This window comes from Ischnura elegans, chromosome X (genome assembly GCF_921293095.1).
Source record: "Ischnura elegans chromosome X, ioIscEleg1.1, whole genome shotgun sequence".
Lineage (NCBI taxonomy): Eukaryota > Metazoa > Arthropoda > Insecta > Odonata > Coenagrionidae > Ischnura > Ischnura elegans.
In genome coordinates, this window is record NC_060259.1 from 106,741,824 (window position 1) to 106,767,238 (window position 25,415).

The 25,415-nt window shown below is 40.1% G+C and overlaps 1 protein-coding gene across 3 annotated transcripts in view; it reads left to right on the forward strand.

The window, feature by feature from the left end:
• Positions 1-25,415, forward strand: part of LOC124170605 (tolloid-like protein 1) — a 370,867-nt gene that overhangs the window by 123,432 nt on the left and 222,020 nt on the right. For all 3 annotated transcript variants that reach the window (XM_046549431.1, XM_046549433.1, XM_046549432.1), the window contains one exon: positions 12,241-12,423. In XM_046549431.1, coding sequence (XP_046405387.1) covers positions 12,258-12,423 — 166 coding nt within the window. In that variant the 5' untranslated portion in view covers positions 12,241-12,257. The remainder of the gene's footprint in view (positions 1-12,240; positions 12,424-25,415) is intronic.

Consider the following 25,415-nt stretch of genomic DNA (forward strand, 5'->3'; position numbering starts at 1 on the left):
AAAATCGAAGCTAAGATTAGCTAGCTGATTAAATCCCGTAGAAAATCGAATTTTATCATCTCCGTTCACTGAACACTCGCAGTGTACTATCCCGTCCGGAAAGGTTCCATTTTCACAATATTAATCTACACACATAAGAGTGGAGGTATGAAAGATATTCAATGCTTGCACACGTATAAAAACTATACATTGGGAGAATCTAATCTATAATCAACAATAATATTACATGGACTAAGGAAGGTTTTGACGAAAGCTGAGAAATGTTTTCAACGCTATGGCGGCCCATCACCATTATTTTCATGCATTATAGTTTAGCTTCCATCTATATGTTGTTGTCCTCGAAGAGTGGAAGGAAAATTCTATCCTAAATTTGGAAATATAATGCAAATTGCTTTATGTGATGCTTTATTCCAGTAACTCGAAGGGTTCTCTTCCTTCCGAGAACTGCGAAGCGGGTAAAGTTTCGGTAAATTACGCTCCTGCTAAGAATTTAGGGGAGCTTAAGTTTTACTTAATTAGGCTTCATGAGGCCTAAGTAATATTATAAAATTTCTACACGGATAAGGTAGCTTACAGTACATATTTAGACTCTTACAGTATCTTGCTACCGCTACTGGGATGAATGTGATAAAATCTTGGAGTAAATGTAAACGGCAACTACTTTCTGCTCCTGTACGTGGGGCGAAGTTTGAAATCGAAATATTCGAGATCATGCGATGGTTCTGACCGGCTGGCAATCGTGATAGCGTTATTTCATGTTCGTTATTGCCTTTGAAAATTTTATTTTCATTGAAATGAATAAACACGAAGAAAGTGACATGCCTGTGATATAAGTTTTAATGAAATTTGAAATATCTCTCAACGCAATGGCGACTGCAAACCATTATTTCCCCCATTATTCTATCCTTCTGCGTGGCACTAACTTTTTAAGGCGATCAAAGGAGCATGTAGCGGATAGTATTTGTTTGGAGTCATGTAGTCAGCGGGAGACTTCCTTAAAGCCGCCATATTGGCCACTATTCAACCCCAACGGTGTGAACGGGGCTCGGCTAATCGGCTCTTCCTCTCCCTCGCCATTTTCTCACTTTCCCGCCTTCTCTCCGGGCGCCACAGTCGGAGTGCGGTCAAATGCCTCCCACCCACTCCGACTCCGCCCGCCTCGTCCCCCGGGAAATATGGACAAAGGGAGCGAACGATCCGGCCCTCAAATCCGCCCGCGGCTCTGCGTGAGGCAGGCCTCCGAGTGGACCCAAAGCCCCTCTCGTGACTTGGAGGGCCTACGGTCCAATCAATGCGCTCCCCCGCCGCAGAGTCTCCCAAAGGAGGCTTATGGATATGAAATGCAGTAATCCGGCTGTCCGACAGGCGTCCACTATCGCATTGAATGCCGCTCCTCTCCGCCCCCTCCCCGCTGGGTGCGGCAGAGTCGGAGCCAAGATGTGCCGATCTTCCACCATTCCGCCTCGTTCTAAACTGTTAAGACTACCTCGTGGATGCATTGCTTTGTGATCTGAAACCGGCATCTCTCTTTACTTAATTGCAAATGCCGATTTCTCTTTTGCTGTGATATTTTTTGCCCTGTCTATCAAGATTTTTATTTTTATTTTCGCTGGTAAAATCTAAACGTTACCATTACCCATATTTTGACTTTAAAACCACAATTTTAGGGCCCAACAATATTCAATTTTTTCGAGCACCGTGTTTCAGAATAATTCATTAAGCATCCAGGCATTCATGGGCACTTATTTGGATAGGACACAGATCGTAATTTGTAAGAATAGAGTTACAGTTACAGAGTTGGGCGATTGTAATTGTAACCAACAGAACATTGACCAGAAATTCATGGATATAGCAGCCATTTTATTATTCCTTTTTCGGACATAATGATATTTTGCTCTAATGATATGAGGCGAGGACTCAGGTTTGTTAGATTTATGGGGAGTTAGCAACCTGGAAACGGATATAGTGGTGCTAATATACTGTTTCTACTTTCTTAACTATTTTTATGTTTTTTAAATGTTATGAATGCATAAAATATAATTGTTTACCTGTAATACGTGTTGTCACGGTGTATCTAATGATACAATTCCTATGTGTCAAGCAAATATCGCAACTGGCAGCTGAAGTCCTGTTTCGTGTTATACATAAGTACAACTTTCTGTGGCGGAATGTATAGTTCTTTTGTAACGTTATTAATTGATAAAAGCGATAAATAATGCGTAGTCTACTTCCTTATTTGAACATACCTAATGGAATTATTGACTTTATGCGTTTACAATCCAATACCAAGTCTTGTCAAGACACCTGTCAGATGTCTGACGATTAAAGATATTTAGCATATAATATGGTCATTCTTAAAATCTTTTCCTTTTTGCATTCCTCCAGAGTTGTCTAATTCACACTATAACATGTAAATTGTTTTAGTTTGCTCCTCAGTACTCAGATTTCACGGCACTTTTCCTTGCTGCCATCCGATTATCACTATTATCTCAGCACAATCCACTCTCCCTCCTTCATTATCTCTCGCATGCGCTCCTTACTTAATTTTCATCATAAATTTATTCATCTTCGTCGTAGGTATCATTTGGTTCACCCTGAGCCCATGCTCGGATTAACTTTGTTAATACCGTATTTTATTCTTCTGCCAAAATTCTCGCAACCTTCATTCCACCAAATATTGGTCATCCTTCTGCCTTTCACTACTTTCCCAAATTATCTAATCCCCTCATCCCCTGCGTGATTTTGCGCTAAGGTGAACATCATCATTTGGTGCAAATCAGTTAATCTTCCATGACCCTCCGAAAATAATTTTTAGAAAATTATACGTATTCGTATAGGGCTTACTTTAATCTTCTGGAAAAATACGAAGAGAAGTAGTTTTTGGTGTGCATAAAGGATGAAAGTATATAAAAAAAGGTGTTAAGGTTTAATACTAGGAAAAAAAAAGGTTTCCCAAAAATTCGAGATACGGGAGGAAAAAACATAATATCGACTATACTTTATGAGAATTTTTTTATTTTTTGAACAATTGAGTTTTAATTACTTTAAAACAAGTGTTAAATACTAGAGAACATCTGTGATAATTTATCGGAATTTTCCTTGCAGTTCTAATTATGAAAGTACTGATATGGTTGATATTGAATATCAGAATTTTTTAAGCAATGTAATATCTTTCTTGTATCAGATGCCTGAAACCCCGTTGCTATAATCTTATGCTGGCTATAATATGTTGTGCATTCTGCAAAACCTGGCTGTAATGTATCACTTATTAAAATTTTTGTATGCATTTACGTTTCCAAAATTACGTACTCTTACCACCAGGTTGGTTAGCTGTTTGACCGATCGTAGTCGTATTACAATGTTTACCTGTTTTATGCTAGTTTTAGCGCTGGCGATTCAAATGGCTGCTTTATAGAATAATATGTAGGGCATTGAGCTCGTTTCTGATAATTAGAGCAGAAATCTTCATGTATGATCTTAGGTTTTCCCGGCGTATCAGTTGCAGAAATGTTTCTCGGGTTTTCCACCGGTTGATGTCGTCCATGTCTCCCGACGTTTCGATCAGCAAGTCGCGGATCGAAACGTCGGGAGACATGGACGACATCAACCGGTGGAAAACCCGAGAAACATTTCTGCAAAAGAAATCTTCATGAATTATACCTTACACTCGTCAACTGGCGATAGTGAGAAAAGCGGAGTCAAAAGCAGAAAGTTGAAATAATAAAGTTCGCAGATTCTTTCAATGGTATTTTAAGTATGCTAGTGTTTCCGCGGACATTTTTTGACGCAACACTGAAACTAGTCTCTTTTCGGCTGGACTTAGTATTATAAGCAGTGACGTCTTCCCTACATATCCAAAGCCAAAGTAGAATTATTGAGGGACATTAATTCTGGGAAAGTATTTTGAGTCCATTTTGAAGAGAGTATCACTAATCTCGCTGAATAATATTGTATGTTAATTTGAGTCAGTTTTTTGATATTATTTCTCGCTTGAAACTATTGCGTGGGAAGTGGGAAACTGGCGCGCCAAGGGTGATTGTGGCTAATATTTTGCCTGCAGTGATATAATTACATTTGATGATGGTAATGGTAAATGTGCGTGAATGTGTACAAAATTGCTTGAACCAAAAATAACTGACCGATTAATTAAAATCGGTGCTGTCAGTACTCTCCACTGAAGTCCACAGAATTTTAATTGTTCTATGGGTGCGGTTAAATTTATAAATCCATTTTCAGATAGCAATCATTTTATCTCAGGAGGTAGACGGTGAAGAATCGTTGTTTCATCAGCACAGATGGTATTGTTTAGGTACCTTTTTTGCATGCATCCATAGCTTGACAATACCTGTCAGTTTTCCTTCTTCCAATTTTGAGCTCTCCTTCTAATGTGTGGGGCACTGCCTTTCAAGATTCACCTCAAGAGTCGTTCTTTGAAGACTTAGGTTTCATTTATCGTTTAGAGAACTCTGTGAGCAAGTCGGAATAGCGAGAACAAAAATTTGTAATGATGACGGTTAAATAATCTAAGGGCGTTTGTAATTGGTCCGTTCACCAATTTTCTGTCATGAACGATTGTGATACAGCTTTAATATTGAAAATACGCGTTTTTCCGATTTTCCATCTCTCGCCAACTTCTCGAGCGATTTCTAGCGGGTCATAGCCCTTTTACAGATGAGTTGATGACGTCATGATACCATGCCGAGTGGAATACCATTTGTCACATACTCTTCGGCCTCGCGTGGCTCTTTGTTGTCAGCACTGTCACGAGAGATTGTTATTGATCCGTAAGTTAAAGGTTTTATCTCAAGGGGGAAATGAACCTAAACTCTAATGATGTCACCAAGTCATGAAAAGCGGACGATAACTTTAGCTTTCTCCTAGTTTGATCTTGCGATAGAAGGGCTGAAGAGAGAAGATTTTTTTCTTCACCGTATATTACCTCATCCCTATAGATAGTCAAATTTCTTTGAATGAACTGCGATTTCGGGTAAACGACCCCATTTTACAAATAGACAATGTCAGCAACACTTCGATTACCTAGCCGTCATGCTTCGTGGACGTGCCTTTGGTTTATCCTGCGGCGTGACGTCTTTCTTGGTTCTCCGCCGAGTACGGAGAATTCCTTCCTTCCTTGAGAAGGCGTCATGTGACTGTTACTTGTCACTGAGTCACTTGCCTATTTCACGAGCGCCTCAACACGCGGAAGTGCTTTCCTGCAGTCACTCTCTTGCTTTGCCCTCTATCATTGCAAATGATAATATCTTGCATTACACTTGATTTGTTATTTATGACCACGATAACACTTTCGGAATATTGTGGCGCGTGTCCTGATCGCGACTCCGGCCCGGGGCACTAACCCCCTTCCCACTTCCTTATTCTATCTTCCCCACGTGTCTCGGACTGCGCTGGATTATTATTATTAATGGAGATCATTCGACGGAAAGGCGCGCCTCATGCATCATTTGGTATTCCTTCGCTACTTTCCCGAAACGGTTATTGTGACTGTTTACTGGGCCCGACAACTCTTTTCCTCATCATTTTGGCTTATAAATGTTTTAATGGCCACGAGAAGTTGGCCAAGAATTGACGTAATTTCAGATAGCTCTTCGTCGTACGATTTGACCCGAGTACGATGGGATCCCTCGGTGTTTAGTGATGAAATGTCAGCTAGCTTGTGCCATTGACTATTTGGTGAAACCCATTCCAATGCTCTCATACGGATGATGAGGTGAATATGATGAAGTCTGCGGTGGGAAGATTTTACTCGAATTTTAAAAATATTTAAATGTACTCTTAAGCATTTTTTGAAATTAAAAAATACCAATGGCATTTAAAAATTCATCAGTTTTATTATACTATGTTAAGGGAGCGTGGTAGGGCGCTTGGGGGCTGCTCGAGAGGTCCCGGGATCAAATGGCGAGTGAAGCCTTCGGACACTCCTAAACAAAATCCTCGAAATGCGAAGTGGACCAAGGAAAGGAACTAGCCCCCACATGAATGTGTGAAATTCTCACGCCCGTGACTTTGTTAGGGGTGAGCTCTACCCTCATCTATTAAAAGCAACCTTCGGGTTGAATCACAGAGTGAGTGATTATACTCTTAAACAGGGAAGGGAGTGAAGTTAAGTGTTATTAGTCAGGCCAGTGATATGAAAATATTTCTCTCTCTCTAAATGGCTTTCATTCGAATACCAAATATTAATCGAGATTCTAGGTAGAATGCAGTAAATTTAGTTTCGGGCCGAGATTCTCGTAATTCTAGTACTGCACATCCACCACTACGAGGATATGACTATTTCATCAATTGCATCATAACTTCTGAGATCTTTATTTCTCTTCCAAATAATTTCTCAACTTGAAATCTAAATAATACTTTGCTGCTATCATATCTTCGTTAAAGGTTTCCGTTACGAGGCACGGACAGTTGTGAAAAGGGAACGGCGGAAATCTTAAAATTTTTAAAGCCATGGATAGAAATATTGCAGCAGCCAATATCAAAGACGTTTTTAGAGTACGCGGACCTATATGAATCTCCATTAATAATCTCTATCTTGAATTGTGGAATTTATTGCTCTCATAAACGTTTGGGCAGAGAGCCTTCATCACCATTTTTGCCAAAATTTCCAATGGGCACCAATAGAATTTGAAAAATTCACTAGTTTTATGACGGACATGTAAATAAAGTTTTTTCAATACTAGATGATGAATCCGTGGGGCGGTGCCGTTAGGTTTTCATTATAATGACCCGAGCTCCATTCTCCGCGAAGTTGGATATTTTTTACAGGTATCTTGATATGTCGCTTTGATCACGTAAACAGCAAATTCGTTGCTCGGCCCAAATATTAGTCCCAAAATCAAAAAATGTTCATGTGGAGTCATGAGGCGCTAGTCCATGTGCCACACGCCTCATGAGAAATGCTTCGCTGTTGCAACCCCAAACAATTACTTCAAAACCGCGCTAGACTCTGTCAGGAGTGGGCTCCTTAGATAAAATTTGGAAAGTGTTACGTCAGCGGTCGAGATTGATGCTAGAGCAAACTCCATCAATGGTAAAGTGTAAGGAGGCCGTATTTGTTCATATAAATGATCAAAGATTTGTATCTCGGATTGTCCTTTTAAAAAGACGCACTTGGTGTATTGAGGATGGGATAGAGAAACAAGTATCCGAATTAAGGAAAGTTGGTTTATAAAGTACTCTGATTACCTAATCGGCTAACTTGCATTTCCTACTGCATCAGCATACCCATGGCGCTATTGTCCCCGGTAGCAATACTTTCATAAATTAGGCCAAATTTGGATAAATTGCTGGCCAATGGCGAAGTTCCACGCGAAACATTATAGAGGAAATATATTTAAGTTTTGGATTACAATTAGGCAAGCGGACGGCAAACGTTGAAATTCAGTGAACACAAAGAAATATTTCGGTCGGAAATATAATTATGTGTGATTTGCTGTTTCGGTAAGTTTAGCTAGAAGAAGACATTTTCCAACTCCCGCGAGAGTAAGTTCTTGTATACATTCCTTGTCACTTCCTTCTTCCTCGTCATCTATCGCGTTTTCTGCCTTCTTCTATATTGCGCAGTTTGCAAATATTTCACTTCCATCCCTTACCACGAATTTTAGATATTCCTCGCTTCTCCATATTGCTTAACCACCTGCTCTTGTGATGCCTTACCAATTCTAAAAAGCCCCTTTTTTGTCAACTCTGTTTAGTGCTGCCTAGTCCAATAATGCTCCCATCCATCGTTTGCTTATCATTCAGGTTTATACCAAAATACTTTTTGTCTTCACTAGCTATTTTCCCAATGTTGTGAGTCACTCAGTAGCCGAGGTATAGTCCTTTGGACTCCCAACTTCGAAGAACTCTCCTTGGTTTTAGATGGCATTTCAAGGGAAGATAAACAATAAATTTGGAGATTAATTGAGGAATAAAAGGAATATTTTATTTGTGATGCGACTTGTGATATTTTCCTCTTCGCAATAACTCCCGCAACACTCCCATCATGATTCATCTGGCCTCCCGGAGAGCATGCAGTGATTCTGTATGTTCGTACTCTCTCCCAATTCTGAGGTCAAAAAAGTACCCGGGAAAGTAGGCCTCCAACTGAGCAACTCTTCGTGAGCAGCGTGCCTCATTTTCAATATTGGTTTCCCGAGCCGAAGTTTGGCTCGTATTAGTAAGCACACATTGGACTCGAAATTTTGCTGATTCTTTTGCTATTGGGCTCTTCAACTTCATCTAAATAGAATATGAAACAACCCCTGTATATTCGTGGTCACTGCTGCTGGAAATAAAGTGTTGCTGTATTGGGCGATGTTATGGCTTACTTTGTCATCGGCTGCCCAATCCTCTCGCATCGAATCAGTGTTCGAACACAGTCACATCCTAGAGGATTAAAACGTATACATTATAATTATTTTTGGTTGGTTTTCTTTCGGACTGTTTTTTTATTCCGTGAAATTATCTCAGGAAAAATGTAAATTCAAATATTATATTATGTGAAGAACTCCATGTGAAAATAATATTCAACTATCTTATTGCGCCCATGTATTTTGCGTTTAAATATTTATTCAAAATTTATTGGGAGATTATATTTATTATTGTGTTTCATCATCATCATTAGTCAACAATCCTAAGATTGGTTTGACGCAGCTCTCCATTTCTCTCTCCTATCCGCTAATCTCTTCATAGCTACATATTTCTTCTCTTTTACATCCTTTATAACCTGTCCTATATAACTCATTCGGGGCCGTCCCTTGCCCTTTTTCCCTTCCACTTGTCCTTCAACGATTGTCTTCATCAGACCATCGTGCCTTAAAATGTGGCCAAATAAGTTGTCCCTTCTTCTGCTTAATGTTTTAGGAGGCTTCTCTTTTCTCCTACTCTCCTTAGCACTTCCTGGTTACTCACACGGTCAATCCATTTTATCTTCATCATTCTTCGGTAGCACCACATTTCGAATACTTCCACTATTGACGTCTCTGCTGCTGTCAACGTCCAAGCCTCGCTTCCATAGAGAAACATACTCCATATGTAGCATCTGATTCTTTCGTAATTTTAAATTACAAAGTAAGCTTTATTTGTCTGACATATAAAAAGTTACTGGAATCTCTGCTATCTTGTTATTATTCCTTGGCGAGGTCATAAATAGTGGCAATATTTTTAATATTTTTCATGCTTAATGTAGCTGTCACACATATCAGTCACTCCCAGCCTAAAGCCTTGGGCTGAGAAAAAATCTTCGAATGACATCGACTCCCATCAGGTGTAATGAGACTCTAACCTTCGAAGAATGGGAATGCTGCGACTATGCAAATTTAGAAATATAAGACTTCTATTGGTGAGTCCAGGTAGCAGAATGAGTAATTTCATTATTTTTTTAATGAATGAACACATCTGAATTTGAAATTTTTGATGCATGTTTACTTCATTGGAAAAAACAAGTCCATATTAAATGCCATTGGTGAATGATTTGCCTATTCACAGTCCTGGTTTTCAAACTCTCAATGACATTTAGGAATCGTGGCATTTGGACGTCGTAATTTTTTGCGCAGTAACTCCGAAAGCCAAGTGTCCGTGGTACAATTACCGATTCAGATGATTTTTCCTATGGTTATTATTTTAATTTCATCGCAATTCACGGCCTACCTTTGTAATCTATCACATTATAGTAATGCATTTTCCAATATCCGTTTAAGGCGTCGTGTAATGTCGAAGGAGAGTAAACCATGGTGTTTTGGGAATCCACCGCCTCCAATTCATGCATAAGGTGTGTTTATTTAGGTTTGAACCGAGTACACTTCCAATTTTTTACAGGTAACTGCAATCAGGGAATAGTCAGGGAAACTTCAGGGTATTTGAAATGGTATTCGGAAGTTAGTGTAAAGTCGATGAACCTCGTTCCTGGGGTCTGGGAATGTGTATGCTGTGACGCGCGATTCGTAAGATCCTCTGCACTCTTGTCTTGCTGAGAGCTTGTGTCTTTGACACGGAAAGATGAATGCTGGATTCGCCTTTGGAAATTTGGAGCTATCTGGATTTTTTTAAATATAACTAGGATAGCAAAGTAAGTCAAATTAACTTTTGCAATCAATATTTCCAGGCGTTAATTTAAATAAATTTGTGAATTTCCCTTATTTAATTTCAGACGACCGTTTCATCGCAACGCGACATCATCTATCCGTGTATTTCATAGTTGGTATTTCCTGTTTCGACACTGGATGATGATAAAGAAACTTGTTGTGTGGAATCAAATGTACAAATTTTACATAGTTATTATATTTAATAATTCTTTGCATATATTTTCAAGACTTTTTGCTTAATTTGTCATTTTTGATTCGAAAATTTAAAAAATGTTATTTGACAAAAATTAAGGTTACCCTCTAAGCATCAAAAATAGCCATTCTGGCTAGCCAGTGTAAAACATTGTCTATAATTGGCACAGTAATACAGCTATAATATTGAAATTTTCTTTATTTTGGAAAAATTTATTTTGTTTTTCATATATCTCTTGAAGAAAGTTTTAGGTTGAATGTGAAGCGTACTGTAAATTTCAAATTTTTTTATGTATATTGGACTTGCGTAAGTCAATACCAACGTATTTAAAACCCTTAAATATTGATATTGTTGCACTTCTGTTAAATATTACTTTGAAGCACGAAAAATGAAATTTTAGCCGAAAAAAGAGAAAATACCCCAAAAAAGGCATCTTTAAGACATACCATAATTGGCTTAAGCATGGCAGTAACATTCAATATAAAGGTCATTAATGTAAGCAGAGTAGGCAGTATTTTTGTTGTCTACATTTTACGATTTTTTTCAAATTTTATGAGTTAGGCTAACTGGAACGGAGTTACTATTTGACCTGATAGTTTGAATTTTCACTTAAGGTGGATACTATAACTCTGATGTAATACCGACAGAGCTCATGTTTCCATCAATTTAATTTAGTGTAGTAATAATTATTTATAATCATTAGTTCGTTCCGATTATTTAAAAAACTAGTCTCCCTATTGCCTACTCTCCCGTCTTCTCTGAGCGTGTTACTTAATTAATTTAGCTAGGTTACCCTTAGTTATTACTGGCAATGAATCACCTTTGTATTGATTTTTTAGAACGATAATAATGAATTTATTGTAGTTTTCTAATTATTTTCATCTTGTGACTCTCCAATTCCACGACTCATCCATTCATCTGTGACTCAGTGGAACTTTAGTCCTTGTGTAGATCCTTCATAGAATATTTTGGATTGAAATTATGTACGAGGGAGGTTTTATTTCAATCTCCGATAGCTCAGCAAAACACCATACAAGCGACAGGCGGGTACTGCGTACATAGGGAAACTGCGCTCTCTCCACACTACACGCTCAAGTCATTTCTGCCCGTAAGTTGTCAGTTTGAGGTTAGTGGCAATCTCATCAACTACATCGCCTCAATTGATTCTCCCGCCAAGTGTGCACTGCGGAGAGACCGAGAGAAAACTCGCCGAATGGCTTCCGCATTGACATGTCTTCACCTTTATGCCGATAAAAGAGATTTTTTAAGAGTGTAGCTAGAGTGTGAAATAGCGTGAAACATCACGTCCATTACTATTCAAAACAAAGAAGTGACTTCTGGTAGTGTTCTAATCCATGACGACGCCCGTCATCTCAGCGCTGATGCAGCCCAACTGCTCCTTGAGCAATTTCAATGGGACATTTTCGATCACCCACCGTGCAATACCGACTTATTGCCGTGTGACTTCCATATTTACGCTGAAATGAAGATGTGGCTAGGAGGGTAAGCGTTTTCAAACGGAAAATGAGCTTCTAGACAAAGGTAAAATTCATTGAAAGTTATTGGCGGGAACATTCCATAAAGAAGGTATAGTGAAGCTTGCACACAGGCACTACAAATTCCTCAATCGCGATTATCTTGAAAGGACACCACAAGTGTGCTCAACATTTAGCAGTGAAATAATTTTTAATCAATCACTTCTTCACGTCTTCTGATCATGACTCATCGGAGGTTGAAAAAAACGGCCCTCGTATAAACGATCTATATGTCCAAATTATGCAAACCCCGTGACTGACGGCAAGAGGTAGTTGATGTCATCTTAGCGTTATAGTCGATGAAAGTTGAAGGTTATCTTTAAATTTTTTGTGAAAAGGGTCTATTTCACACTCACCCTGTGTGACTGAATACGAGTGTCTTTGGTTGCGAGCGAGTGTGTGTTGACGGTGTTGGTTTTTTTCGTTGCAGGCAAGGCGTCTCCCGCCATGGACCCAAAATGGCTCATTTCAGAAGTGCGAGGTCGGCGACGAGGGTGGCAGGAGGTGGGCGCGGGGCGGGAGGGGAGGGGGCGAGGGGGGCAGCCCCCGCCCCCCTCCCTCACCCTCCTCTCCATCCTCATCCTCCTCACCGCCATCTTCCATTTCACTTCCGGTGAGTACCACTCTAGTACATCGGTATATTTTGTTTTAGATTCTTGTTGGTCATGAAAAAATCATACCATGTCTAAAGAGTTTAAATGATTTGTCAAAAATTCTCCTATGATAATATAGATACCCTGCGTTACAAGTACGTACAGTAACATGAGATTTGATGTCATTGATCTTTTTTGCAAGTAATTAGTAGAGTGACGACTCTTCATTGGTGAGCCCTTTGCTCAGAAAAGGGTAATCGTGGAATAAAACATTTTAAAGTTATTTATTCGCTGATTTTGAAAGTGATTAAAAAAATATGAATCAACCACCGTAAAAATAACGCTTAAGCTGAAGGGTATTGAGGCTGATGAGTGAGATGCTAAGTAATGCATTTGTCTTCTCGTTCGTTTGCATGGTGTTGAAAACAATGTGTTTAATTTGATTACAATTTCAATGGAATGTTGAGGTGGCATCTTAAATCTTAGCTGTAAATATTTCTTATACGGTTTGCTTTTGAGTGTTTCAGTCATACGTTGTACGGTTGTTCTTAAGGGTGTCTGCCCAGTCGCTTTCCTATTGCGGTTATGAAATGTACTCTCTAGATATCATTATCGATGATATATTAAATCGGAAGAATTGAAGTTAATTCAGTCTATCGTTAATGAGGTGTAAAGTTATGAAGTATAGAGAATCATCACAGATTCAGATCCTGTTTAATGTGGTTCTTGCAATTTATGAACCCCATCGATAGATGTTCTTAAAACTGCTACTAAATTTACGACCAAATTTTCAAAATAATTAATTTTAGGCTTGGTAATACTTCCTTATAAAAGTATATCGCGCCATAAAGAGAATGTACCTTAGAAAGAGAGTCTATCTTGTATTTGTAGTAATATTTTAAATCTTAGGAGAGAAGCGCCATGCGTAAAGAACTGCTTGGAAGAAGTGCTTGGAAACTTTTTGCGTCTCAAATTCTTCATTTTTCTCTGGTAATGATTTATAATAATTCCAATATGATTATTCTAAATTTTACGCTCAGAAATGTAAGTAGTGCATTTGAAATTAATATTCCGGCAGATGTCTTGGTATTTTTTTCTTCTTCAAGAAGCTACCGTGAGCACCGTATCTAGCCATGCTATCGCATTTGAAATTCAGAAACGGCATTTTGTATGTTAATGTCGGAAGAATGAGATGCGTATATATGAGTAGATGAGATCATATAACTTAAATAAATACAGAGCTTTTTTTAGGTTTTTCGCGGGTGTGGTGGAGGTAGTTTTCTTCCTACCCTTCTATCTTTATTTTTCGGCTCATTTCGCCACGGCCACAAATCGTGGTAAGCTTCTTTAGAGATGTGGCCTTTGGTTAATACTTCAAGGTAAATTAATCATCTTTGCGGAAGAAAAGCGAAGGAAACGACATTCTCCACATCCTGCGCTGAAGTCACCTTCAAGGGAAACTCTCGGTTGCTCATCAAAACGCCGTCGCCTCAAACCAAATTACCTCCACGTGTTGGTCGGAAGGAGTCCTCCATGATCTTCATTGCATCCTCTCCCTCGATGCTTGTCTGGAAGAGGTATCTCTGTTTTGGCGTCGCAGTTTGTCTTTCCCCGATCTTCATCCAAGGCTTCTGTCCTGGCGACAGGCATCTGTAGTTGTGTTGTAGTTACAATGGCCCTAGATTTTTTCGAACGAAAATGTTTCATGATGACTCACGCCTTCTGCAGGTTGCCTGAGCGGCAATATTTCTTTAAGATACGGCGGTAGTGCGTTGAGGTTATGGTGCAGTATCCATCGTTCTTTTGCACTCCAATGCCGAGGGAAATCAGGTTTGGGGGCGAGCCATAGGGTCCTGTAAGTACTGGGTAAAATGTGTTCATAGAAATATGATAGTGGTAGGCTCTCGAAGGTTTATAAAGTTAACATTGTGCACTTGTTTCTTTTTACGAAATAATATGCCCTCGGCTGGAGTTCCAAGTCACCCCTTTCTCAATCCCGATACCTTTGGCAGCGGGTTCATCCTTTGCAAACTGAGGTAGAGGTCGCGGGCCATCACCCATGGTTCACACGTCTGAACTTCACTGAAAATGTAGGAAATACTTTACAACCTTAATGAGGCTCGGAAAAATAAATCCTTAGGGATTTTGTGTAAGTTACGCAAGGCAACGAAATGAGAGTGAATGAGGAATATTGTTTTGAACCCATTTTATCATTACTACTCTTGCTTTGTATACCAGTCATCATTCTTAACAAGGTTTCTTCTAGCTTTCCAACTTCTCTTTTTGCCCATTCTCTAATTCAGGCGTCTTTCGTTGGTAGCATCGCATTGCCCATGTGTTACCTCTGATCATTGCTCTGTCAATACATTAAAAAAAAAAAGTATTTCACGAACAAAACTTGGTGATAAGACCAAAGGCATGTACGGAAATATCGATAAAAATTATGAATCAATTACTGGTTTATATTGAGGATCTTAAGCCTCACAAAAATTCGTTGCCATGTGATGTTTCTGTAATCAAGAGATAATTATGGGGATATTCATATCCACCCCTTTCCACCTCCATTAAATTACTTTACGGGGAACGAATTCTTTACTTGCCACTTGAAGATTCGGTTCGAACAAATTTATGAGCTCTTAATTCAGTTTAATTGCCATTTAAAATGATCACAAGAATGGAAACTCTATCGTCTAGTTTTTCATTGCTAATACTATTGCGCTGAATGATATTTTGCATGTGGATAAAGCATTTTTTGGATGTGAGGTGTGTTGCCCCGAGATGAGACTTGAGCAAGTCTCGCCTCGTCTCGTCTCTCTGACAATATATCACCTATAATAAAAAACCTTTTACCTCTACTGATATTTGCATCGGTACACTTGAAATATTAAGAAACAGATTAAAATTTTAAATATATATTAAACATGATACCGAAGACATCCAACTGCATGTAATTTCAATGATTTAATCACACATACAAGGAATATTTTCGGCATAGCCCTGAAGAAATTAGGATTCGTCAAGCGTATTGTGGGAAGACTTTCGGATGAGAAAGTAAAAGAAAGGTGCTATTTCGCACTCGTCCGACCGCACCTTGAATATGCGCGAGCGTATGGGACCCGGTGCAGAAAGACTTAATCCGCGAACTAAATAAAATACAAAGGAAGGCTGCGCAATCCGTCAAAAACTGCTGCGGGCGTACAGACAGCGCTACCAAGATGTTAAGCGAATTAGGCTGGGAGCCGCTGGAGATTCGGAGGCTGCGCGCAAGGCTTAGATTGCTTGAAGAATTGAGAATGAGCTTCTTTAAGGGCGACCCGGAGAGCATAATATTAGAGCCCCACTACATTTCCAGGTCCGACAGAAGCGATAAATTCAGAGAGATGCTTTGCCGAACACTTAGGTATGGGAATTCGTTTTTCCCCCGAACCATAAAGGACTTTAATAAATGCTAGTCTTACTTTCCTTAGGGCACTTCCTTTTTATTTGTAAACGGCTGGTATCCTAACACCTCCTGCCACACACCTTTTAGGCGGCTTACGGGGTCTTATGCAGATGTAAAATAGGCTAGTAATATGGCACATAAAATCAATGAGAGCGGCTATGTAATCACAATTTTTATAAAGAGAGTTCCACTCATGGTTAAAAATTATGACTGAAATCAGTATAAAGATGTCAAGATAGAATGAAAAAAATTAATGCAAAATTTACATAAAAACCTTTAAGTTTAACGCATTGAAATCAAGATAAGTTTTTTTATTTGACAGGCCATATGGCCTATGCTTTCTGTTCGTCAGTGAAGCCCGTGGGAACAATTTCTCCGCCGGAACTTAAGCAGCGGGAATGCTTTGGAAATTTCTCGCCATTTTCGCCAGCGCCGCCAAACTTGGCTCATTTGCCTTCCGCCAAGTAATTATGTTTTCACGACCGGAAGACATTGTCTGATGAACATCCACACCCTGCAAGTTCTTTCCTCAAGTCTTCATACGTAGATAACTGACTAGGGGTACATTCACAAATATTCTAGGTGATAACTACATAAGGCATACAAACTCTATTAAAATTAAAAATGAGATGCTTGAATAATATAGCTTTTCTTTCATGTCTTACCTAATTAGAAAATACGCACTTAATCGTGAAGGGGTAAATAAGGGGAAAGACTAGTCAATAGAAGATACCTCTCAGTACTGGATCGTGCCTGCTTGGTAAGAGAGTAGGTATCCATCGAGCAATTCCTCCTCGTTTATTTCTACCGAAACAAGGCCTTAAATTCATTCTCAATTCGTTGAACGAGTGGGCCGCATTTGAGTGGAATACTTGTCGTTACATATTTCTATTTTTTCATTTTCATAGAGCAAGTGTGCGAGTAGATCTTTCTTCTAGTTGAAAATTCTGAAAACTGCAGAGTTTCCTCATCCTGATGGTCCAGAGTCGTGCACTAACCCTCCGGCATTAAAGAGTTTTTGTTAATATTGCTATTAAAGAGAATATTTGTGAATATAGCTGTTAATGGCGGCATAGTTTGTGAGCACAGATGGTGAATCATGATTTTTTAGTGGTACGAGTTTCGAGGACTACACCACGATCGAATCGATGATTTTCACCGCTAGCAGTGTCATGACGTCAAAGATAGTTACTACTGTTGCATTTCCGCACACATGATGATGAAAGAATGCTTTTGCTGTAAGAGGCAAGAGATATCTTTTCAACAAGCACTGACAACAGGTGGAATGAAGTGAGCAGACGGATATCTAATTATGTGATGCGATTGAAAAATGAGCTAAGTCCAGGGGATCATACTCAACAAGCATAAGGAATCATTTTCTAAAAAAGTAATAATGAGTCTTCACTCGTTATTTTGCTTTATATTAATTATTTGGGTTGATAAAGGAAGATGAATGCATTAGATAAATCTCCGGCGCCGCCTCACGCCAATGGCTTAGTCTGAGGGAAGTTATTCCCTCACCAATCCAAACCAACCTTCTGTTCGATTGAGAGTGTTAACTACGGAATAACTTTGTGATAATGTCATGGGTAGTTTTCCGGTGTGGAAGCCCAGTGCGATAGAATCAATGTCAGAGGTTTAGCATTGTAATACTATAATTAGGGTGATTTTTCATTAAATATCATAGTTTTCTGGCGATGGGCTAGAGCCCTCACCTGCTAACCTTGAGGCAAAGGGTTCGAATCCCGTCTGTATAGGCTTTTCATCATGTTCTCTGGTAAGGGAACTATTTCAACGAGCTCTGGGCGATTAAGACATCAGACAGTGAAGTCTCGTTAGTAGTTGTGTCGGACTCATTCATTCATTGCAATACGAACGTTAGGCTGGTTTAAACTGCACCTCACTTTTTCTCCCATTTCGAAAACTAATTAATTTAGTTCCTTGTTGATCCGCTCCTAGAACTGATCTCTTGGCCATACTTGGACAAATTTCCCTTCAGTTTTACCCTTAATTATATTTATCAAGTTATTAATACGTATTATGACTTGATCTATCAACTGATTCCTTCACTGGCGTGTGGTGCTTCACGGTTCTCATTCCCTTCCTATTTTCCGGAATCACACCAGCTCGTTTCTCACCCTCCCATTCAGCACCCGCCGTTACCACTATTAACCTCTCCCACCCCTTTCACTTCCCGCTAGGATTCCTTATTTTGACCATTTTCAAGGGCCGTTGGAGAGCAATGGCCAATGCACAAGAACAAACGAAGGCAACAGACGTTGGGCAACACAGCTTACTTTCTCGTGAAGCGTACACCACGTTGGTCTGAAAGCGACTGAGTTTCCCGAAGGCTAGACTTCTCCCATTGCATTTTAGTTGGTTTTCAAGAAGTCACGTGCCCTTCGCCCTCAACCCTCCCAAAAAAACTTTGCCTGCCTCTCAGTCGCAAAGACATTTGAAATGAAGCACAGCTCTCGAAGGCTGCTATTATTTATTGGTGTCGCTTATCTGATGATACACCACCTACTTACTGTTGAGTGAACTTTTAAGTCCTTAAATCTCAAGATGAATGAAGTCGTAAATAAGTGAAGAAATTAACTCGTGAGTTTGTGAATGGAAAGCGCCCCTATATAATTACATTGGTAGGGTAAGGAGTGCAGGCGAATAGACAGCGTGACTTCGCCTGTACCATTCTACGGCGTCTGGCCTGAGGGGCATTTGTACAGGACGTATCCCTTGCGGTCGGAGTGGCTTCCGAGCAGAATGTCTTTGGAGAGAACGGCGCCGTTCAGACAGAGGGATGACGCACGTGGACTCCACCTTCCCGCCCACCCCCACTTCCCCTCCCCTCGTTCCAGTGAGGCCGGGGTCAGGTGGCCGAGTGCCATCCACTTGCAGAAAGGCTCTTAGTCGCGTCAGGTCAACACGTCCCGTACGGCCTTAGGGCCGTTTTACACCGGGCACGCCATTGCGCAATGCTACGTATGCACGAAGGCGCAGTCAAAATGCTGGAATGCATGGGAGTGAGATAGCAAAATAGCCCCTGCTCTAATTCCGAGCTCGCATTCTCGCAATTTAAAAATGCTTTCAGTACTAAACTGCGCAATAACATGCCCCATGTGAAACGACCTTTAGAGGCTGTACTGAGCGCTACGCATTTGCATAACTGCGGAGGATCGCCACCGTGCATTATAATCATCCTTCGGCAAATTTCATATTATTTTTATACCGTGGATTATTTCGTTATACAAATACAAAATAGCGCAAGGCTAAATTTTGATCTTCTGGAAGTTAAGCATGATTAAAATGGGTTCACTTTTTAGCACTTATAATCAAGAATTAGCGAATGCTTAGTTACCGCAGAGAAAATGCAGCATATCAGCTCTTTGTGTTCAGTTCTTAAGATATTTAGTGAATTTCGCCATTTATATACATAGTATCTATTAATCTCTGTGCATTACAAATACTATTTTCATTGATGGGTGTGATTCAGACCAAGACTTTCGTCAGTTGTTCTCCTGCATTCAAATGAGGCAACATGAAGGGATGAGTGTCCAATATTGCCGTTGACAGTAATTTCGCCAGTGATCTTCCTAGTGTCTTCAGGTGCATCTCTGCCAAGTCTAGTCAAAATGCGTTTATTTCCATCACTGCCTGTTTACGTGAATATTTACACAGTGAGGTAGTTAATTTTAAATATATAAACTTCAAGCACCCAGTTACAGGAAAATATTCCTCTTTAGGGCTTTTCATATGGTCGTTTTTATTTTTCATATGTTACTAGTGAGCTTGTGGAAGATGTGGTGAACAAAATTAAAAAATGTGGAACTCTTTCATTTTGGAATGTCTCATGGCTCGGCATTCACCCGAGGGAAACCGGAAAAAACACCCCTTCCTCTTCTTAGGTAGACTCTTTCTCTCGGTCTTGTGCAGTCATTTTTCGTCACTATTTCGCACCGCATTCTTCAACGCATTATTCCTTTATCTGATCGCTGATTGGTTGGTTCTCTTCGCACCCTCTTCCATGATTGGTGGAGAGGCTACCCCGAATCTCGGTTCAAGTTGTGTTGTGTTTCAGCGATCTGAGTAGCTTCCATTGTCAACCATGGGCTATTTCTTCATCCGCGTCTTCCGCGTTGACGCTTCAGCCGATCGGGAAGAGTCGTCGGTTTATCTTCTCCACGGTGTCCCAGTCCTCTTTGCTTCGAATGAAGCTTAGTTGAAGCTGGACGGCGTAAACTTTTTCCGCGATTACGGTGAGTTTACGGGGGGGGGGGGGTGTTGTACGCGCTCCCTCGGTAATGCGCCTTTGGCAGTCTTCATGTGGTGTCTCTCAACCTCCGCGCAAGCTGGCTTGGCAGGAGTAGTTTCTCTCGAACAATAACTATTCTTACTTTAATTAATATCCTTAATTTTTGTTAATTATTCAACCCGCGCTTTACTAGAAGTTATATCTTCATTTCCGGGTGGTTAAAAAAATTGAAATAAGAAGTTTAAAAAAAATATATACCTGCTACTTGCAAAATAAAAAAATCAATAAAAAAAATAATTTTATCAAAAAACCTACAAAAAAAAAAAATATATATATATATGCGCTAAATATTTATTCAATTGTAAACTGGCTGGTTAAGGTGACATGGTAACCGGTACAGCGAATTAAACGCGCGGCCAATTGATGAGATCTGGTTTACCTTGGGATTGTGCCCCAACTACTTTTTCACTGACATCCACTTGATGAACAGGCTCGAATAATTAATTATTTTTCACCTAAAGCGTGATGTACTAATGTCGCGCTGGCCATGAAGCACCATTCACCATTAGGACGGGGAAGTGACTGGCGAATGAAAAATGACTTTTGGTGAAATCCTTACCAATCATCAATATCGTCGACGTTTCGGTAACTTACGTGGTCATCACAGCGTCGTGAACGTCACGCATCTTCATGATTGTTCTCTTGATAGTAGCCTTGATTCACTGGCTGCGAAATATTAATTTTTTTTCCGTGGATCATTCTATGAATTTTACTATGCTGAATAAAATGACATGTATTTATCACTTAAGGTAAATCGGAGCATTTCGAGTATCTCGCAAAGTAATTGAAAACTCACGGAGCATGACTGTATGTAATGCACGACCTTGAGTCAGATAAAATCTCCAAATTCTGGGGTAGTCAGCGCTTAGGTACACCTTGGGTGAATGCTTTAATTTATTGACAGTATTTCTGGATGCATTGAACAATGCTAGCTGTACCTTGCGAGGCGTTGAAATGTATTTACCAGTATTCTCTATCAACATCCAATCCAGTCTGCGGTTTCTATTGCATGTCAAGCCAATTTAAAAAAAACTATTTTTCTCTATAAACACGCCTCTCCTCTGTGCATGGAAAAATCTATCGGTAGCTCCTATAGCTGGCTCCAGAAAAAAATTCCCGCATAAAAGGAGTTAAAATCCTCGCTTGGGTCGCATTCCTGCCTGCTTACAAATAAGGAGAAGCGAGGTCCCATTCGTATGAATCCCCATCCTCCGCAGTTGAATAGCCGTCCAATAACTCACTATCCCATCGGTCCTCCTTAGTGTTTCATTACACTGCCCCATCATTGTTTGGCCCAAAATTGAATGTTTAGTTTGGCAAGTCTTTCAAGTTTTAAATCAACGAACGCGATCAAAAATTCCTTAGAATTGAAAACTAAGTTGTTTCTATTTCACTATCACCTAATGGAAAATTGGTTTCTTTTAGAGTGAAAATTTTCTTTCCCTTGGAGTTGACCAAATATTTTTATAATTATTGCTCTTAAAGACATGTAAAAGCTGACTGAAATAATATAGCTCTAAAAGACGAGCATATCGTTTTGAATATGTCCGTTTCTCAGAATCACTCCTAACACTTGTTATACCCAAATACATGGAATGCATGTTTACCTCTTTCTCTGGTCATAGAGTACGTTTATTTGAATAGTCTTGAGAAAAAATCTTCGCTTCCGTGGATTTTCATCAAAAATGTCTCATTTCATCCGTTATGCTGACGATATCATTTGCCATTTGGCGGGAAGTAAAAGAAAGTTAAATCAATTTGTGCCGAAGCGAAACTCCAACAACCCTCTATATCGTTCATAGGAGAGGTAGGAATGAATATAGTGGACTTTTTAGATGTAGCAATAGCTGTAGGAAACAGTTCTCAGTGGTTTTCGGTTACAAGCTCTTAATTTGCCCGATGACATCTCAAATTTTCAATCTAAAGTTCGTGCGTGTAAATGCCCTTATTACAGATACCGAAAGAGAAAATTGGTAGTGGTGTGAAAGCAGAAAATTGTACGTAAGGAGATGCGTGTATTTCTGGCGATCGAGTGCAGGCGGAGAAATTATGAGGATTGACGGACAGAGGGCGCTGCGCTCAAATAACAGGGAATGCCGGGAGAATGGGAGGGAAGGGGCAGCGGTGGGGGAAAATCCATTAATCCCGGTCCGGAAAGCAAAATGTCTTTATCAATAGAATCGAGTGAACATCACGAAGGCCGTTATGCCATTCCGGGCACAGTCCGTGGCGGGAAGAATTCCGTCCAAATTCCGCTTAGGCACCATACTCCAATAAACCGCTTGTATGCATTGGTAACATTGGTCTGGCGTGGGATTAATGGTGCCTATCTATTAGCAGCACAAGTATGGAATTTAACGGGAAAACGGCTGTGGAGGGGAAAAAGTAACAGTGATATTGCCTTTCGCGTCATAAAAAGAGGATATGGCAAATTGGTCACATTGTATGTAGTACTTTCATTCATGGGGTTTTATTAAATAAGTGCTTTATAAAATACGTGCATTGGGAGAAAGTACTTCCAGGAAACTTTATATATTCCTCACGTGAAATCTTTAAATAAATACAACTTTCTTTAGGCCGCTTACATTAACAGGAGGGTTGGGTAGGAACGTTCATTGTGAAGTTGATCAGCTTGGCTTTGATTTCTTCACGTCTATCATCCATTCGGCGGTCATTGCGATTTGCTTTCCCCAAAAAGAGGGAGAACCTTTTCTTGACTCTTCCCTCGGCGCAGCGCAAATGATAATTGCATTGCTGGGGTAATTTTATGCAAGTAAAATAACGGTATATCTTTGAAATAAGTCAGTTTGTATTCGATGGTGTAGTGGATGCAGCTGAGACTGTGGACTAACTTGAGGCTACCCTCCCAGGGTCGATCATTTCGGAAACCAACTATCGTGGATCGATTGAGGTCCGTCAGCCCAAATGGTGGTGGAATATTTAATGCAGGCTCGAAAACATCCCAGCAGTTAGGAGTCGGAGTGAAAATACGACCTTCGCGTAAACCATGTGCTCTTCGCTTGTGTGCCTCAAGCCACTCTTGTCAGTGGCGTTATACCACGTGAAATTATTGAAACTGTCTTCAAGGAGCTCTAAATTATGTGATTGAGCCGGAGTATTGAGTTCGAAAATCCGCTATAAATTCGGAAATATTACAGTTTTATTTACAATTTGCAAGCCAAACAAATTTTCTATCTTTGCGCACTGTTATTCGCATGATGAAAATGCATGCGCTCGCGTACGCGACTAGTTGAATTTCTGTAGTTCAAATAATACACATCTTGTGCTCGAAAATTCTTATCTCTCTATTTACAGTTATATAAATTCGTCTATTTAGTGCAAAATACGAGTTGTTATTTCTATAACTCCCTCTCCTCTGATACTCTTTTTATCATGTAAAACACTACAGCGGCCGTGAGAAACTTCTGAATGAGCCACAAAAAACTCCCCGGTTGATGACTCATGCACACATCCTGTTTAACAGATTGATACCAATCGGCTCGGATAATATGTTCCTCGAATACGGGAATGCCTTTGAAATCTCTCTTTCGAGGAAAGATAAAGCAGCGATTGGTTAAATAAACTAAATTATTAGGTTAAGCCTGAGCAGTTTCTTCATTGGAGCGTAAATCAAGCCAAAACGGTGCCCAAAACGAGTAGATAATGATCGTAGTTAATCTCATTCATGTAGATTATCAGAGGCGTTCCGCTGAACCTTCTCCGGTTTTAGGAACATAGTACATGGAGTGTACGGGGAGTAATAACTATCCTCAAGGAACCGTGGCAACCTCACGATTAATGACGGTCCCTGTTCCCTCATCCCTGGAAAGTGTTCAGAGGCTCTTACAATTATCGGAAGAATAGTGTGGATTAATTTGTAGATGGGGATTGAGGAGAGACTGCGTTGCCACGGCTCGGGGGCGAGTTTCTGGTCGTGCCACTCGGATCCATCGGCCCTTCCGACTGCACTGCCTTCTCCCTTGTGCGGCCGAGTTCGAACCTCGATACAGCCCTAGGCAAACTTTTCTTCCCTCTCCGTTTTCCTGGTCATGCACGAGAGAAATACGGGTCACAGTAATAAAGGCGTGGTGAGGTTATGAAGATTCTGTAGTGCTAGGCTGAAGGGTAGAGGGTAGGTCCCTATTGATAACGGTGAGACACTTGTAACTGATGAGGTATGAAGTCTATGTGGGACAGTGGAAGTGAAAGTACAGATTCGAAATCATGTAGAAAAAGACCTCATGAATGAACTTCGACTGGAAGATTGCTAGATGGAGACAAAGATTAATCGATGGAAATGTATCAGAGAAATGGATCAGATAAAGACACTCTCATGTGGCAATTCTTGGACTTTAATGAATTTTTGCTCTTTCTTTCATCTCATCACAGTGAAGTACATTTTTGCACAGAATTTGGAATTTTTAAAATTAAATAGTATGCTTTCTATCGTTTTCATTCTCATTTTTCAATTACTAGCTCAAGATGTTTCTTATTTGTCAAAAAGACCATTAACTCGTATAGCATCGACTGGAAAAAGCATTGGCGGAAGAGCAGATCTTTCATAACTTTTAGATTAAGCATCTCTCAAAAGGACGTGCCTTGTATTAATATGTCGCTTTAGAAGGAGATAAGCAAAAATTAAGGATTATTTTGTACTTATCGATTGAAATATACGAAGGAAAAAGAACGAGTAAAACATTATCTCAGGACATCGTAGTAAGTAGCCAAGGGTCAGGAAGAGGGACTGGTAACACTGCCCTAAGCATGTGATATTCGCACGCCAATGTGTTAGTCTGGGCTGATTTCTACATTTTTTATCAATATTTATCTTCGATTTGATATGCCGAGTGAGTGATGATGCGGGAAATTCAATTATGGGTATAATATCCACTTTTTCGTTGGACTATAGATATTTCAGAGATGTTTTGAATTGCGATCAAGTCAAAGCACGTTCTCCCGTAACGCGGCCTCTGAGTGCTACAATCACAACGAGAAATAAGAATGAAATGAGAATTTTAGAAAGGAGAATGCTCCACCTCTTTAGCGCACGTGGGCGAAGCGTGCTAAATGAAATGTAAGCGCGGAGGGATCCCTTTCTTGTGACGAGCGACTGTAGAATGTTTTCCCAATAACTCGCGCCTGTCTCCGATCGCTGACCGGATTAGCAGGCTGCGGGGGATGGGGCGGGGATGGTGCCTTGTTGCCACGTCGTCGCCGTGCGCGCGAATGCAATGGCGGAGGAGAGGGCCTTTACCTCC